The following is an 18325-nucleotide window of genomic DNA, read 5'->3' as shown; positions in this document are numbered from 1 at the left end:
TTTCCAAAATTTGGTGTTGAAAGGGAGACCAGAAATGGGTTGACAGTTCTGAAAGTGAGAGGGAGTCAATTTGAGACAGAAGAATTAGCTTGGGCCTCAGCTGAAGTCAAACAGCATGAACGAGTGATGGAACCAACCATTGTGGTTTGGTAACAGTCTTCAGCCACGGTGAAACTGCAGGAGTAGGATCAGGGAAGAAAGGCAGTGGGCTTGCTTGAGATTTGGTGCTGACAGATTAGGTATGGCGGGAGACCAAGAGGGGTGAAACCTCCTGCTCCCTTGACGCTTAGCTAACGTATACATTCTGTTATTGACAGAGCCTGTTGCATCATTTGAAAATGAGTTCAGAGGTTCACAGAGGGCTACACGTGTTCCAGATGTCACTAAACCACTATTCTGTTGTGGCTTAAAGTACTAGGGTAGCGTGTATGTGTCCACAGTTATCTGGATTGAGCCCATAGGAGTGCTTATCTTCTTGAGCAAGTCTGTTTCATACTATTATAAAACACGAAGTAGAAGGATGTGTACTTAAGTCTATATTTTGCAGTTCTTTGTGTGTATGTGCTCCCTTTCATCTATCATTCATGTGCATGAATAGGCATTTCAAGGCTAGTCAACATTTTATTGCTGGTTATTTATATAGCTCCTTTGGATAAGGATAAGTTTGAGAGCATGGTTGTATTGCTTTGGATTTTAGAATTAGTGTATGCAGTATACAGTTTACTAAATAGCATGAAGCATGAGAGAAGACTCCCAATGAGGCTAGACCAAGGCAGGCCGTGTTGGTAGGAAGAAATGCTCTGCCAAAGCCCTGGGCCCTGGAGGCCTGTCTTCTCCTGCACAATCCTTTTTGTCTGTTTTTTTGGAATTAATGATTTTTCTTTGGCATTGCCATCTTTCAAGTGCCAAGTTATAAAAGGTCTAAATGAAGCACAGAACACATTTTATTATTTTCTTCCTGCGATTAAATTTGTAAGATGGCTACACTCAGAAACAAACATTCACTTTCAATCAACATGAGCTTGAGTTCATGGGCCTGCCTTGAGGATTTCAAGTGGAAAATGCATAGGAATGTATGAGTATTTCATTTTAAATTTCTGCTTTTAATTTGGGAAAGCTTTTTATCCCTCTGGGATCATAACCTGTTGTGTATAAAGCCCAGCCTAATCAAGGTAGATGGTATTGACAGAATGACATAGTTTGAACCTAAGCTGGAGGTCAACAGGCAGATTGTTTCTGCTGTATATGCTGTAGTCACTACAGCAAAGGTCGGACAGCTGGGTTTCACCAGCAACATTGTTAAATGGAAGATATGGTCTACTATGCCCCATGAAACCAACCATGGATTTTCCAAATAATAGGCTCTCTTGAATGGAATCAGAAATATGTGAGTGATAAAATAACTTGTTAAAAAATAAAAATTAACTTTGTAGATAATAACATAAATGAGTTGTTAATCTGTGGACAGTAATGAATCTCAACATTTTTTTTTTTTCTTCAAAGCAAACAGAATCTGAACCATTTATTTTTGATGGACACCTAAGACGAGTTCTAGTCTTGTACTCAGTTGTTTTACTGATATGTAGTATATGCTTGGGCTTTTTCAGTGGCTCGGTGGGTAAAAAATCCACTTGCAGTGCAGGAGATGCACTGATCCCTGGAGCATATTCTCAGTTTACTGAGTATTTTTCATAAATAGTTCATGATATCTATTATTCACTTATTATCAAATTCAGTAAAAAGCATTTTGATTTGTTACACTATAGTTTGTGTTCCTGGATTTGTTCTTGATGATTGGACCAAGAATAAATCTAGTAATTAATTTCTCTGTTTTGTATGTGTGTATGTGTACATGTAGAACAAAAATCACATGCACAGAGTTCACAAATGAATTGAGTTGTTAAAAAAAAAAAGCCTAGTTCTTCATATTTAAGACTTCAGATGAAAAACTGAAATTCATAATAAATAGCATTTGAAAAAGCAGTTCTTCAAGGAAAAACTTAATTACTTTGTATGTCTGATCCATTGTCACTATATCATTTGTTGATGTAAAATAACAAAATTAAGGGGGAAGGAACCGTATTTCCAAGAACTTGCTTTTTAATACATTTTAATTCTTATCAGCTTGTCTTTTAAAAACAGAAAATACATTTGTTTGATAAAATGATCTCCTACCCATACTTCTTGACAAGGTCCTGACTTCTGCCAGAGTCAGAGATCGACAACCTTTTGCCATTCTGATTTTATTTATTATTATTTCTTACACTTCTCTGTTAGTTTGTTAATACTGTCTAAACTAAGAACATAAATTAAGTCACATGTTCCAGGCAAGGGAAACAGCACATTTGAGATCATGCAGTACCAGGATATTGAATCTTCAGCGTGAGCATGAGACTAATATAATTCCAGATACAGGGAGTGGCAGTGTGGTGCATCATGTCTGTGCCATACGCATGATTTGTTGTTGTTGTTCAGCTGCTGAGTTGTGTCTGACTCTTTGCTACCCCCTGGACTGTAGCCCACCAGGCTTCTCTGTCCATGAGATTTCCCAGGCAATAATACTGGAGTGGGTTACCATTTCCTCCTTCAGGGGATCTTCCCCATCCAGGGATCAAACCCACATCTTCTGCATTGCAGGCAGATTCTTTACTACTGAGCCAGCAGAGAAGCTCCATCTTACATGGTGGAAGCCTATTTTTGCCATTCTGACCTTATATAAAATATACTCTGAGCACATCACTTTTTCCTTTGCTAGTCTTCTGAAAGAAAAGGTTAGCCCTACTTCTGGAGACTTTTATGACAAATGGGAGCCTATGAGAATAGTAGGAGAAAAGTGATATTTTCTGACTTGGTCATTAATATTCTGGCAATCCTATGACACATTACTAAGCATTTCTGTTACCTGTGGTCACAAAGTGCTATGATACACAGGAGGAGGCTGAGGCAGATCACAAGCCTCCTCTGGTTTCCATCCTTCACTCCTCCAGCACCGCCTCCTATCCTACTTCTAAGTCGTGGTGTCTGCTGGTGGGCTCTTCATTCAAAGGACTTTCCTCAGCCTACTGGATTTTCCTTTGCTTGCACTGACAGAGAGCTGGAAGCGCTTAATAGGTGTCTGATAGGTGCAGGAGGATGAAAGCCCAGCTCCTTGCCTCCTGTCGCAGGGACAGTGCTGACCTGTGACTTTCACTCCAGAGCTGTCTGCAGACTGGGCTGAGGCTGAGGCTTTGCTTACACTTCTTCCCTTTTCTGTCCTGCTTCTCCCACTCTGTCACAAGTTTCACTCAGAAGCACTTCCTAAATAAATCACTTGTGTAGGAATCTTTATCTCAGGATGTGCTTTTTATCTCAGATTACAGATCAAGGTCATTGCTAGTCTAATTGACATTTGGTTATGCCATAGGATAGTAGTTTGAATAAAACATATCTTTACTTTTATACCTACTACCTTCAGAAATCTAAGGCAAGATATTATTATGGAAATAGTATAGAGGTTTTTATGGTACCACTTTGGTTTAAAAATATTATCAGTGTTGAGCCTGGTAGGCTGTAGTCCATGGGGTCGCTAGGAGTCGGACACAACTGAGCGACTTCACTTTCACTTTTCACTTTCATGCGTTGGAGAAGGAAATGGCAACCCACTCCAGTGTTCTTGCCTGGAGAATCCCAGGGACAGAGTAGCCTGGTGGGCTGCCATCTCTGGGGTCGCAGAGAGTCGGACACGACTGAAGCGACTTAGCAGCAGCAGCATAGAATTATATAGGGTTTTTTTTTTTTCTTTACTGTACTACTTTCTCTTAAATACATTATAACTATTGTGATTTTTAACTGAGTCCCCTGAATTCAATGGGCTGGTGTGGATATTAGCCAGATTTACTTATAGATGTTGAATGTGGAGGGATTGGTTAGAGGGAGGGGAGAGAAAGAGAAGGAATGAGACAGAAACAGACATTGGATATGAGGCCCTATGAGATCTTTCAGACTTGACATAAAACCATCCTTACTGAGTCTCAAAGGTACATTATGTGATTTACTTGAGTTTCAAAGTAGCTTTGCTTCTCTGTCCTGCCCTATCTCCAGTGCTCTGTCAATGATGCAAATGGGTTCTGTTAGACTGATAATTTTGAGAAGAGGACCTCTGTAGGGTTTTATTTTTTTTTGCATATTCATTTTCCCTTGCTTCTATCCCAAATTTATTTTAGCATTGGCACACTTAGCAGCCCTATGGACATGAAATAAGTTGCCTGGCTATTTTCTGTGTTTACCTCTTTGCATTTTGACAATTTGGTTATGAATCCTAACCTATAGCATTCTTTTGCCCCTTGTCACTTTATGGACTTAAGAAAATCAGTAAGAGGCTTTTGAAGATATGAAAAGGTTTGTGACTATTTTACAACTTAATATTACCCAGGAATGGTTGTGGGATGTCCACTGACCTATAATAAGAATGGTTTCATGAAATATGTACAATGAATCTTCCTTAATAGATAAACTATTCTCTAATTTATTTAAAATCCAATGACCTACATATTCATGTGTTCAGAAATCCCCCATTTACTAGCATCGTTTCTCCTTTGAGACCTTCCATTTGAGCAAATCTGTTAAATGAAGTAGAGAGGAAGCTTTGATCCAAACTAGGCTAAATCCATTGGAACAAATGCCCTGCCACATGTGAATGGGAGCATTAGAATGCCAGCAAAGGGAAATGAAGGGTTATTCTCTGTCCCTCTCTGCACCTCTATCCCCTTACCCCTCTATCCCCTTCAAAGGTGGGGTTCAGGAAACAGCCATGCACATGGAATTGGCAATAAAAAGTTTGTATCATTTGAACGAAACTTTTGCCACATTCACTTTTGGCGAAGTGCAGTTATTTTTCTTTTTTCTCTAGCAGATTATATGCCATAACTGGGAAAGTTCAGACTCATTTTGTGTCCAGGTAGCTCTTCTGAGTCAGTTCTTAGAAGCATGTTTTCATTAGAAGTCTATGTGTATTTTGCAAAATGTGTTAATCTTCTGTGAAAGAAACGCTTCTAATTTGGTATCCTTAGTTTGTGAAAAAGTCACAGAGTTACACAATTTGCAACATTTTATCAAATGTCTTTTTTGAGAGAGCTCTTCATCTTATTTTTATCTGATATAGAAGAGAATTTTTAAAATCCTTTGTGAACTCATTTGGTTGATCGATCCTTAGTTTGCATACTTTTAATTTTTTTATGAGACTTTGCAAAAAAAATCTGTTTATTTATTAAAGCCATATCATTTGAAAAACTTAAGTTCAGGGTCATAAATACAATTTATGAAGCCACTCAGCAACTGGAGAATGTTTTCAACAGATTGGAAAATTAAATTGAGTGATGTATCAGAAAAATTGGCAGTAAGGTCAACAGCTAGAAATGTAAATGTCTTTGTGTGAAATGACATGGACTTTGCTTTTATGCTTTATTGGCACTGTGTTTATAGTATATTCCCACCCACATTATTAAGGTTAAAAATTGAAATGGCACAATTAGTAAGAGATGTGTAGCAACAAAATGAAAATTCGAACAACCAAAATATTTGGAAGTCTGAGCTTTAGTATGTTACCTGTTAGTTTTTTCTGAGCATGGGGAGAAATTTCTATAACTTCTTATTTGATTTATACTTATTGTTAGCTCAAGGTAGGCATGATTTAGTTACTCATACCATTTGTACATGTAGAAAACTTGACCTCCAAGATATTTAAAACTCTTTCTCAGCATTCAGTAAGATATATGCACTCAGCAATACAGCAATAGAATACAATGCAAGTCCAGGGGTCTTGACTCCATGGTCCAGTGAGCTGGTTATAAAATGACTAGGGAACCTGTGAGAAAAAGGAAATCCAGCCACTGAAAGATGGGCTGTAAATATGAAATGCCACAGATCAGGCATGAACATGTTATTGAGTTTTGAAGCAAATAATATGCCCTCTTTTGATTTCAACATTAAATTAATAAAGTAGGAAAAGAGGGTCCTGCAAGCTTCATAAAATAAGTACTCTTTCATTTCAGAATCACTGGCTTGAATTCATAGATTTAAAGATTATAATAATATTAATATCTCCCAAGACAGCAGTGTCTCAAAGTTATTCAGTGACTTAAGGATGGCCCTCAAGATAGTGGTCTCAATTTAGTCCCTCCTTACATATAAAGACTATCGTTAATTAGCACCTTTTAGGCAATTTTGGGCAAAAAGCATGGGGGATAAGCTGGGTCTGTTTGTGCTCTGGGTAAAGAGAAATTTGATTCAGTATACTAGCGTATTCCCACTCCTAAATCTAGTTGAAACAGAACATTTCATGTAAAAGAAAATGTAAAGGCTCCTTTTATCCACCTCCTTCACAAAACTTGTACCAAAGAATCAGAGGATACAGATATGATAGTACAGTGTTCTATTCCTTTCATCCCTGATCAGTGTGAAAAATCCTTAAAAAATAGTTACTGAACTGTTACAAAGTGAAAGAAAGTGAGAATCGCTCAATTGTGTCCAACTCTCTGGGACCCCCAGAGAAGGCAATGGCACCCCACTCCAGTACTCTTGCCTGGAAAATCCCATGGATGGAGGAGCCTGGTAGGCTGAAGTCCATGGGGTCGCTAAGAGTCAGACACGACTCAGCGACTTCACTTTTACTTTTCACTTTCATGCACTGGAGAAGGAAATGGCAACATACTCCAGTGTTCTTGCCTGGAGAATCCCAGGAACAGAGGAGCCTGGTGGGCTGCTGTCTATGAGGTTGCACAGAGTCAGACACGACTGAAGTGACTTAGCAGCAGCAGCAGCTCTAGGACCCTAATTCTGCAGGCCAGAATACTGGAGTAGGGTATCTGTTCCCTTCCCCAGGGGATCTTCCAAACCCAGAGATTGAACCCAGATCTCCCGCATTGCAGGCAGACTCTTTACCATCTGAGTTACAGAGAATTCAAGGGGAATTCCCTGAATTCTCTGCATGCTCATTGCCAAGGGCAAGGGTTCAATCCCTGGTTGGGGAACTAAGATCCCATAAGCTATGGGTATGGCCTAAATAAATAAAATTCAGGGCTTTTTATTTTTACAAAAAAAAAAAAACATGCCTTTCGATGATGGTTTTACAATGTCACTATTCTCTAACAAGAAGGGGTTGACTTATTTTGCACAGATGTGGAGTCTCTAACCTGAAATAAGATATTTCACTTCTAGTGAGTGTGTCTCAGTAGAGACCGGCACTTTTAGTGGGAAAGCCTAGTTTTATTAGTTAACTAGTTTCTCCAAATTCTGGATGGTGTTTAAAGTAGGATTTTTATAGAAGAAATACAAGGCAACACTAGCTTTAGGTTCCATTATTTATATGCTTTTCACCTTTGCTTATTCAAAGTAATTTAAAAAATACATGGAGTGTTCCTTTAATGGCCATTGATGGAAATGATGACCACTTGGCCTGGGGTTAAGTGCCTGTTTGTTCAACTAAAGTAAATTCAGTTTGAAGGCCAAAAATTCTGTGAGAAAAATACAATTAAATCAATTTGAAGTCAATTGGAAATTGACAAGGTAGTTTAAATTCTATCTGCAAGTTTTGTGCCTAAAATTATTCCTGTAGACAGCAGTATTTACTTGCAAACTTCTCTGGTCACCACACTCAGTAAGAACTAAGTTTTACATTATGAGCTAGTATGTCTAAGTCACACACACTTAGACATTTGTGCACACATGTATGTGTGTCTGTTTTAAGTTCCACCTTATTTCCAACTATACCAGTATATTTCTTCATGAAAGAGAAAGAAAAAACCTTCATGAAACAATAGAGTATGAAGCACTGTGGTAATTTCTAATCTACTTAACTACATTTTGTTATAAATAAACTACCTATTATATGCTAAATTAATTTTATCAGCCACTAATAATTATGAACATGTTTCAACAATGATGCAGATTAAAGCTGATTTTAAAAGTTACTTGGGGAAAGAAGGTGATTTTACTTTTTTGAAGTATGAATAAATATTAGTTCAGTGCTATCCTGAAATGTCCTTATGGTCATTTTGCTTTATATAATTATTAAATTTTTCTTCACACTCTCCTCTATCCCAAATAATTTTAATTATTCTACTTCCTAGAATTTCTATATTTATTTTAATTAATATTTTAATATTTTCTGTCTTTATAGGAAGACATCTATAAGTGGAGGGCCTTGAATATGGGATGTTGCAGGTGGAAAATAAATGTACTTTGAAAAAAAAAAGAAATGTACTTTGATATTAGTTCTGTATTTATCCATTCATTTAACAAGGATTTATTAAGCATTCAGAGACTACGCTAGGGTTATAATGAGGGCTAACATTTATTGAACATTTAACACGTATTCAGTACAGTTATAAGCTCTCTAGAGAACCCTATGAAGGAAGTGCAATTATTATCTCAATTTTGCTGGTGAGGAAACTGTGCCATAGGGAGATTAATTAATCTTTGTCCACTTGAAACCCAATTTTGAACTCAGAAATTTTAACTTCAGAACTCATCCTCATAATCACTTTATTCTCAATCATTTGTTACCATTGACCAGATGATGAAAGACACAAACCCACCCTCAAGGAGATACAAGAATAAATAGACTTTTAAAATTGGTATTCCCACTTTGGTATAATAAGTCCTGTGATATGTTCCATGTATGAGAACAGATGTTTTTAACCCTGGAGGTGATCAAAGCTAAGGCAGAAAATGTTCAGCAAGGAAAAAAAATAATGTTTTATAATTATTTCAGGACAGAGTCAACTCATATGTTTATAGACTGCTTTTCTACTTATATCTGAATGCATTTGATACATTTGAGATATAAATATGCAGGAAAATGTATGTTTTTGTTTTATTTTGTTTTTGAAAGTACTATTTTTGCCAATGTTTTGACAAAGTAGCCAAAGCTAGTAAATTTTTTGGGAAGTTTGCCAACAGTTGTTTCACAGAATACTCATGGAAACTAGGAATAACAAGGGCCCAGCACTTTGTGAATGCAATAGTCATGGTGCCAGGTACTTGAGGTGTTAGTAGAAACCATGTATGTGCCCAGAGCTGAGAACACCACTGGCAAATGTTTCCAAAAGGAACCTGTTCAGTTCTGTATTTGCTTTGCTTTTTGGTGCTAATGTGTTTAGAAAATTTTTACTTAGATTGTGCACAGCCCCTATTTCAGTTCCTAAGACTTCCTAGAGACAAAGGCGGAAGGGATGAGGAAGGAAATAAGATGGGACCATTTATTTAGTTGCTTCTATCATTGCATAGATGAGGTAGGTAGGAAGTAGTCAAGTTGTCAGGAATCTGGTTTTGGCTAAGTTCCTCCATGGTACATGCTCAAGTGTGGTTTGAACAAGGGGGTTACAGTTAAGAAAACACAGACTGCTTTGGTTTCAAGAATGTTCCGTTGCAGGCAATGTTGTGTTGCCAGCTTACTGTATTCTGATGTGGCTGCTGCTGCTGCTGCTACTAAGTCGCTTCAGTTGTGTCCGACTCTGTGCGACCCCATAGACGGCAGCCCAACAGGCTCCCCCATCCCTGGGATTCTCCAGGCAAGAATACTGGAGTGGGTTGCCATTTCCTTCTCCAGTGCATGAAAGTGAGAAGTGAAAGTGAAATTGCTTAGTCGTGTCTGACTCTTAGCAACCCCATGGACTGCAGCCTACCAGGCTCCTCCATCCATGGGATTTTCCAGACAAGAGTACTAGAGTGGGGTGCCACTGCCTTCTCCGTCTGATGTGGCAGGTGGCACAAATGAAGTTTTACTGCATATACTAGAAAGAAAGCTGTGAGGTGACTGTTTCATTTAATAAATTGTAGATTTGGGGAACATGGAATATTTGTTCTAACGTGGGGTTTGCAAGGCCCCAAATTTCAGTATTTATTATCTTATTTGTTTTTAATAGGTTGAAAGAGAAGATCTTGAGTGACTGTTATGAGTTAGGCTTTTAACATGGTCCATCAGGCTAGCTGGGGCTTTGCTGGTGGCTCAGATGGTAAAGCATCTGCCTACAATGTGGGAGACCTGGGTTCAATCCCTGGGTTGGGAAGATCCCCTGGAGAAGGAAATGGCAACCCACTCCAATATTCTTGCCTGGAAAATTCCATGGAGGGAGGAGCCTGGTAGGCTACAGTCCATAGGATCTCAAAGAGTCAGACACGACTGAGCAACTTCACTATCAGGCTAGCTGCTAACTATTTAGCAAATATGGGACTCCCACTTCCAGAACACTGAAAAAAATATGGTACTCTTTTAGAGCCCTATATGTCTGTATATCCCCAACTAACCACTAAGCACAAAATATACATATTTTACTCCCAAGGAGTTGACTATATGATGGGAGAAAGAGGTTTTATAGTTACACAATGTAAAAGATGCTAAGTGTCGTAAATATAAGATAGAACTAGTGCCATCTCCCTTCAGAGGAGGGAGAAAGTATTGCCAACTGCAGCATATATACATATACAGATATATGCATAGTCTTTCAGTGCATTGCAGAATACATCTCTACAGCATGAACATTTGTCTGCAAATGTTACTTTCGTATATGCACTTATATTTGCAGAGTACATTGATTCCCTCTAAATGCTCAATTCTATCCACCCCCATCATATAAAAGTGCTATATGCATAGACTGTCTTTGCTAATAAAGAAATATTATAAGAAAAGAGAGGTTTTTATTAAACTAATGCAATAACGACATTTTCTTTGAGGATTTAACACATCATTTTTAATAATAAAAATCAAATTGTCATTGTTGTGCCCTGTATACCTTTTATTCAAATCACACTAAATACTCTGCCTTCATGTCTAAGCAGTGCTCTAGGGGCTGATGGGGGAGGTGAGTAGTTTTTAACATAAGGCAAATGAATTTCAGCAGTCAGCTTTGTAGTGGGGTTGTAGATTATGAATATGGGAGCCAGGGAAACCTGTTTATATTTGTAAGCCAAGGGGAGAATGCCTCTCAGGAGTGTCTGGATGGAAATGAGGCTGGAGATTAGGAAAGAACCAATTCTGTTAGGTCAGCTTTCAGTGGGTAGGATGTCAATACTCTGTTCAGCCAAGTAACTGAGTTCACAGCTTCAACTAACTGTACATTAACCACTGGAATTGAAGCATTCACTTTGTATGATTAGACTAAGAATTTGGTATCACCTGGTTTTCATAAGAAGATACTAGTTCTTGGCTCATGTCAGCTGAAATCAGACATTTCAGAATTGTATTAGTTAAGACTAACTGATAAGCATGCAAAAGGGGTGGTGAAATGTGAAGAGTACCTTCTGAGGGAACTATGTGATGGGTCATGGTGGGTGGCAGGATATGTGGTTAGCCCATATGGGTCCCAAGACCCCTTCCACCTCTGACTTTCTGTAACTTTAATCTGTAATATGGGGGTGTGTGTGCCTTTTAACCTTGTTCGTTGATTGTGGCATCATTTGTTTGGGTTGAAACCTAACATTTTCAAACTATAATATACTGTGCCTATGATATGATATCTGTGTGACATGATATATGAGTATTTTGGGGGTTGAATTACTTCAAAAGTTTATGTTATAACAAATATGTGAACAGAAATGTAGCTTACAGAAATGAAAATAGTCTCTGGCTAGTTTGAGGCTTTTTCCAAAGAGAAGCACTAGGGTTTGGCTGGGCCAGTTTTTTTAGCACACACCTGGTGTATATCACTTTAAAAAATAAATTATGCCTCATTAAATTACAATTAAATGGAATCATGATCATTTGTTTTTCTGGAAGGAAGATGTTTTGCATATTGAAAGCCTAATTTGTTGCAGGTGACAAAAAGGCTGAACAGATTACCTAATATCACTTCATTTGGGGGGTAATGTTTGCTGGTTAGTTTGTGTATACTCCAATAGTTCAGAATTCTTTTAATGTGGACTGTATTGTTTTCACTTCAGAAAGTCTTCTACTGCTTTACCCATTTTTGTACTGTGTTTTTTTTAAGCTTTTAAGGAAACAGAAACTTCTTTTGATATTCTGGATTAGTCGTGCTCTTTCTTTTTGTTCAAATGTTCTAATACTGTCCAGTCCTTCACTTAGTCTCCCTCTTTGCCTAGCCTCACCACTATGTCTATAGTTGCCTGTTAATATTATGTACATTTCAAATCCCAGCCAAGTTAAGTACCGCCTCTTCCAAAATGTTTTCCCTGAATACCGCAGTTGGCAATACGTTCACCCTCTTTTGAACTGAAATGGTACTAGTTCTATCTGAAATTTATGACACTCATCATCTTTTACATTGTACTTCTATAAACCACCATATAGTAAACTCCTTGGCAGCAGAATCTACGTCTTGGGAATACTCCCATTCCCTTATGAGCTTTGTACCAAGTTGCAAATGAGAAATGAATTAATAGACTGATCTGTCATTCCTTGGCAATATGTATATTGAATTTGGGGGTTCTCTAGGTAATCATTGGGAGACATAGCCTAATTGTTGAGAATTTCTAATGTCTGAGAGGTATGAAAAAGAGGTATCTGTTAAAATCTAGTCAGTAATGACCTTTGGTGTCCTCTCCTGGAGTGGCTGGGAGTTCTGATGGGCTCAGGCTCAGATTTCCTAAACCCTGGCCCAGGCTTGGGTTCTCTTCTTGTTCTTAAATGAGTAAAGGCCCATCAAAGGCGGTTTCTCACCTGTCCCAGACAAAGTTTCAAGGGCTAGTGTACAACCTTGGAAGTAAATCTTACAGAGCTAGTCATGGTAATGTTTCCCAGATATTTCTGAGCATGTATTTTGCACACTAGCAATTTGGAGCCAACTATATAAATTGTTGAAGGAATATGAAAGTCATAATAATGTAAATAAGAAAGTGCTTCAACAGAAATGGCAGATTCAAAAACCCTAAGGTCATTTAATTTATCACAAATAAGTATTATTAAAATACTAGAAATCATAAGCATATTGATTTTTCTGTTTAAAAATTAGCCCCAGTTTTTGTTGTTGTTGGTCACATTGCACGGCTTGCAGGATTTTAGTTCCCTAACCAGGGCTCAATCCTGTGCTCACCACAGTGAAAGCACTAACAGTGGTTAGAGTCCTAACCACTGGACGACCAGGGAATTCCTGGCCCCACCTCTCTGTTTTTCCTTTAGAGATAACCTGTATTAGCAATGAAGCTAGATGGCATTGTATTATCTCTTGTTTGTGCTTTGAAATATTTTGCTTTTATTGAATTTTTTGCCAGCCTCATGTATTGTTTGCTGGTGCTGGAAATATTTTGGAGTTTACAAAACTCTCCATTAAAGGATGAGGGAGAAGGCCAGTGAGAGGCTCTTTTTGCCCAACTCCCTTCTTTTGTCAGTGACCTGTAACCCAAGAGCTGTGGTGGAAGGTGCCTTTCTCCCCTGTGCAGAGGCTTGTTTTACTCCTTTTCAGTCAACATGTTTCTTGGTCTTACACAACCTCAGCTAACACCACAGAGAGAATTGTTTATAATCTCTCCCCTGAGAAGGCTCTGCTGCCTATGATGAGGAAAATACTTAATGACCGCTTTACTCAATACTTACAATATGTTTTAATAAGATTACTGATATGAAATTTTAATAAGCAATATCCTGGTTAATTTATTAATTTCCCTCAGTTTTCACATTCTCAATATTCATGACCTTTCTATTCATAAAAGTATATTTTTATTTGCAATGCCCAGGTACCACGCCATATTCTCTGTAGCTCAGGCTGCATAATGGGAATGTCCATGTGATACCTCCTCCCTGGCCAGTTGATCATTAAAATGCCAGACAACTGAGTGGCAAGGGCTTTAGAAATATTTATGTAGGATAAATTATTAATTTATGTTCTATTCAAGACAGTTTCAATATGATAAGCATTTACTTATCTTGATAATTAGATGGAGTGATTTGTGGTATATTTAAGTCATGCCATACATTTTCTTCTGATTTTTTTTTCCCCATGATGATTTTAAACTAACTAAATAAAACATGCTTTACATTCATATGCCTGTAGAATTTTGGCTATATTTTTAAAAATCACTGTTGAAATAGTTAAAAGCACATAACTGAAATGAAGAGGGTTCAACAAAACAACTAACACTCTTCTTGTGCCCACCAGTTAGCCACTTGTTATTGAACATGTCTGAGGTAAAAGGAATCTGCTTTGGGACCAGGGCTACACAGATGAGACTTGAAGTAAATAATTTAGAACAGTGTTCTCATTCTCTGGGGCAATTCATGGAGGCAGCACTGGCCACCTTGTTGGTTTGAGACTTTATCTTCAATTAGGCGAATGAGACAGAGGCAACAGTATATCCACCAACCCCTGAAAATACAAATATTGTGTCTCATTCACTTCGGAAATGATGCTGATGAGCAGTCATTTACAAGGATGCTTTGTCTTGATTTCTCTTAGAGATGAATTCATTTCCCTGTATGGTTGTCCAACATGTAAAAAATGCAGGGGTAGGAACTCCACAATTTCCATGTGGGGGAAAAAAGGTAAACCACGCTGAACAAAAAGTAAATAAAAGAACTCTGCCCTTCAGAGTGATTTTGTTTTTTATTGATTAGGAATAAACAGACTTACAGTTTTGAACCTGGTCCATGAGAACAATATTTTTTTTGTTGTTTCAGTATTTTACACACAAGATCTTTGCCACAATATCCTCCACAATTTGTCAAAATAATTTCACAGAAGAAGTTTACAAACTTTGCCTTTGAAAGATCTTAACATATAATCATCATAACCAGGATAAAGAATATATCCACGCATATCCTAAAGCATTTCCAAATTTGGTAGTCTGACATTTGGTAAAATGCTAAAGTTACTTATTTTTTGGGGGGGCGAGGTCAGAGAATAAAGAGTTTTAATTTTTCATCTCATTATTTATACTATTATTTATCTTTTTTTAAAAACTTTTTATTTTGCATTGGTGTATAGCTGATTAACAATATTGTGATAGTTTCAGGTGAACAACAAAGGGACTCAGCCATACATATACACGTATCCATGAGAGAGAGAGAAAGAGAGAAGGGAGTGAGTGCCAGCTTGTCCTCCGGGTGTAGAGTTCATCATTAAAGAAAGCTCAGAAAATAGCAATCTTAGTATCTTTTTGTATTAGAAATTGGTATTGGTTGTATTTTAATTTTTTATTTTATTGAAGTACAATTGATGTACAATGTGTTAGTCTGTGGTATATAGCAAAATGATCCATGTATATATGCATACATATTTTCTGTATGTATGTATGTATGTATTTTGTATTCCTTCTCATCGTGGCCTATTACGAGACACTGTGCTATACAGTAGGACCTTGTTGTCTGTCTGTTTTATGTATAGCAGTTTGCATCTGCCAATCTCAAACGCCTAATTTAGCCCTCCCTTGCCCTTTCCCCTTTGGTAACCATAAATTTGTTTTCTATATCTGTGAGTCTGTTTCTGTTTTGTAAATAAATTCATTTGTATCATATTTTAAATTCTACATATACGTGATATGACATTTGTCTTTCTCTGTTGGACTTACTTCACTTAGTATGATAATCTCCAGGTCCGTCTGTGTTGCTGCAAATGGCATGATTTCACTCTTTTTCATGACTGATTAGTATTCCATTGGGTGTATAGGAAAGTAGTGTTGAAAATTGTTATCCCTCTTGCTTCTGCATGTATTAATTTGGAGATGTTTGTCTTAGAAGCAAGAAAGAAAAGTGAAAGTGAAGTCACTCAGTCGTCTCCGACTCTTTGCGACCCCATGGAGTGTAGTCCTCCTTCCATGGGATTTTCCAGGCAATAATCCTGGAGTGGGTTGCCATTTCCTTCTCCAGGGGATCTTCCCAACCTAGGGATCGAACCTGGGTCTCCTGAATTGTAGACAGACGCCTTACCGTCTGAGCCACCAGGGAAGTCAAATCATTATTAATATATCAAGTTGCTTAGTCCAAGTGGAAAGTAGGATAACTTAAGGCAGAACTGACTTTTAATTTCAGAAAGAGAATTAATACCTAGATTGTATAACATTTTCTGGAAGACAGGTGTCTCACTTGTTGCTTCTTTCTGAAAACATGACAATAAATCAGGATTTTCTTAGAATCATTTCACCAGTAGGATAGTTGTATATACCTGCCCTACCCTACCTTGGCCTTTCCTTGGGCATGTATGCATGCAGACACACACTTCTTAACATTTTTTTCTAGCTTCATTGTGTGGCACATTATATTCCCATTTATAAAGACTTTTCTAATCAAAGTAATGACAACCAAATTGGCAGAACTATCAGATGGCATACCTTTTGTAAGTTTCTTATAGTAAAATTGTCTTACATGGTGTTTTGGGTGGTGATTACCTCCTGGAGTGCTGATAACTATGTTTATTTCACAGATGCATATTTCTGTGACATTTGGTTTACTATCTTATAATATATTACTTCTAAAAAAAGTTTGCCTACCTTACCCTGAGGATTGTTGGCCAACTAGAGGTAGTAGTGTGTTTCTTTTACATCCAATGCCTTTTGGCCTATTGGCCAAATATGGCCTATTTAGCCATAGATTACAAATCTGATAGTATTTCTTTGCATTAATATTCCCCTAAGTGGAAATATCTTTGGCATCTACTTTTTAGAATTTGGGGTTATCCCCATCTCTTGTAAGACTCAGAAGTTAACTTCTTAGCTCTTTCTGAGGTATCATCCTAGGGCCTGATCTCATATTGCCCTGAGAAGGGATGTTAGCTGGGAATGCCTTTATGTGATAATCTAACAAGTGTGCAGAATGGAGGGGCTTCCCAGGTGGCTCAGTGGTGGAGAATCCACCTGCCAATGCAGGAGACCTAAATTCAATCCCTAGGTCAGGAAGATTCCCTAGAGAAGGAAATGGCAACTCCGGTTTTCTTGCCTGGGAAATCCCATGATCAGAGGAGCCTGGCGGGCAGCAGGCCATAGGTTCACAAAGAGTCAGACACGACTGAGCAACCGAGCACACATGCACATGCAGGATGGGAATGGATCAGCTTTTGCCTCGAGTACTGTGATGTCCAAACTCAGGTCTCCAGCCTTTTTCTTGAGTCCATACTACTTTTCTTTCGACTTGTCAGCATTTTTCTTTTCTTTGTGAGTTCTCTGTGAGCAGAGCACACGAGAACATTAAGTTCCTATGTAAAGCGTTCCATTTGGATGGGTCACACAGTCAGAAAGTATCTGAGCCTATCGTGGTGTTCTCTGAGGTGTGCTGTGGCCCTTCACCAGATTGCAGCCACACTTTCTGTCGCTTCAGTGGTGGAATTGGAGTGTCCCCATGAGGGCATCTCATAAAAAGGTTTGGGTGCCCTCTGGTATGCATGCAAGGAAACCTATTAAGTATGTGGATTGGGAAGCTCATAGAGGGTTAACACAAGTTAGAGCCACTTGCTTTGTGTCTTTTTTTTTTTTCTCCCCCACAAGTAATATCTATATTGAAAACAGTGGCCGGTCACACAGAAATTCAGCCAAACTTTTTTTTTTTTAAGTCGATGTAAATCTCCCATGCTGTTTAAATGTCGGAACTAAATTTACCAAACTTGGCAGATTTGTAAAGCTGAGCAGGACTGCCAAGTGTTCCCAGTTTCAAGCAGAGAGAGTTCTAACAGTTCCTGAAATACTTGTAGGAGGCACCTGGTGGTAATTGCAGTTTCATAATTCTTCCCAAGCGCCTACCTTGCTAGCTGGCATCTCTGTACACTGCTGATTATTACAGTAATGATAAAGTGTCAGAATAGAATGGTCCAAAATAACGCAGAGCCCCCAGGAGCCAAGCACAATCCCTCCAAATCTTCTTGCTTGAGAACTGTCAGGAATTAGACCGAGGTTCTTGACATCACAGCCAGCTGGTTATACCAAACAAAGGGGAAGGGTGCGGGGGTGGGGTGCGCCAGACAGAAACCGCACCACATACCTGGCCTACTTTTTTTTTTCCATTTAATCAGGGGTTGTTGTCTGAGATTCTGCGGAAGGAAGAAGACCCTCGGACAGCATCTCAGTCTCTTTTAGTAAACCTGAGAGCCATGCAGAATTTCCTCAACCTGCCTGAAGTGGAGCGGGACCGCATATACCAGGATGAGAGAGAGCGGAGCATGAACCCCAATGTGAGCATGGTCTCGTCAGCCTCCAGCAGTCCCAGCTCCTCCCGAACCCCTCAGGTGAGATATTCCCTCCACTGACTTTTCACTCTTTGCCTTAGAAACATCTTGCCTTCACTGATACTCTGTTTTCCCTCGAAAACTAAGAGATATAATTCTAGGACTTCTTAATCCGCTGAACATGTGAGTTAGAGAATGTGAAACTCTGACCCTATACTAGTGGTTATCCTTTACTGTACCATCCATGC

General features: G+C 38.4%; 1 protein-coding gene across 3 annotated transcripts in view; it reads left to right on the top strand.

The window, feature by feature from the left end:
• Nucleotides 1-18325, top strand: part of SATB2 (SATB homeobox 2) — a 203190-nt gene that overhangs the window by 130494 nt on the left and 54371 nt on the right. For all 3 annotated transcript variants that reach the window (XM_061380931.1, XM_061380924.1, XM_061380939.1), the window contains one exon: nt 17925-18137. In XM_061380931.1, the coding sequence (XP_061236915.1) occupies nt 17925-18137 (213 nt within the window). The remainder of the gene's footprint in view (nt 1-17924; nt 18138-18325) is intronic.

This window comes from Bos javanicus, chromosome 2 (genome assembly GCF_032452875.1).
Source record: "Bos javanicus breed banteng chromosome 2, ARS-OSU_banteng_1.0, whole genome shotgun sequence".
In the NCBI taxonomy this organism is placed as follows: domain Eukaryota; kingdom Metazoa; phylum Chordata; class Mammalia; order Artiodactyla; family Bovidae; genus Bos; species Bos javanicus.
The sequence above is the reverse complement of the archived record's forward strand: the minus strand, read 5'-3'. Positions and strand labels throughout refer to the sequence as shown.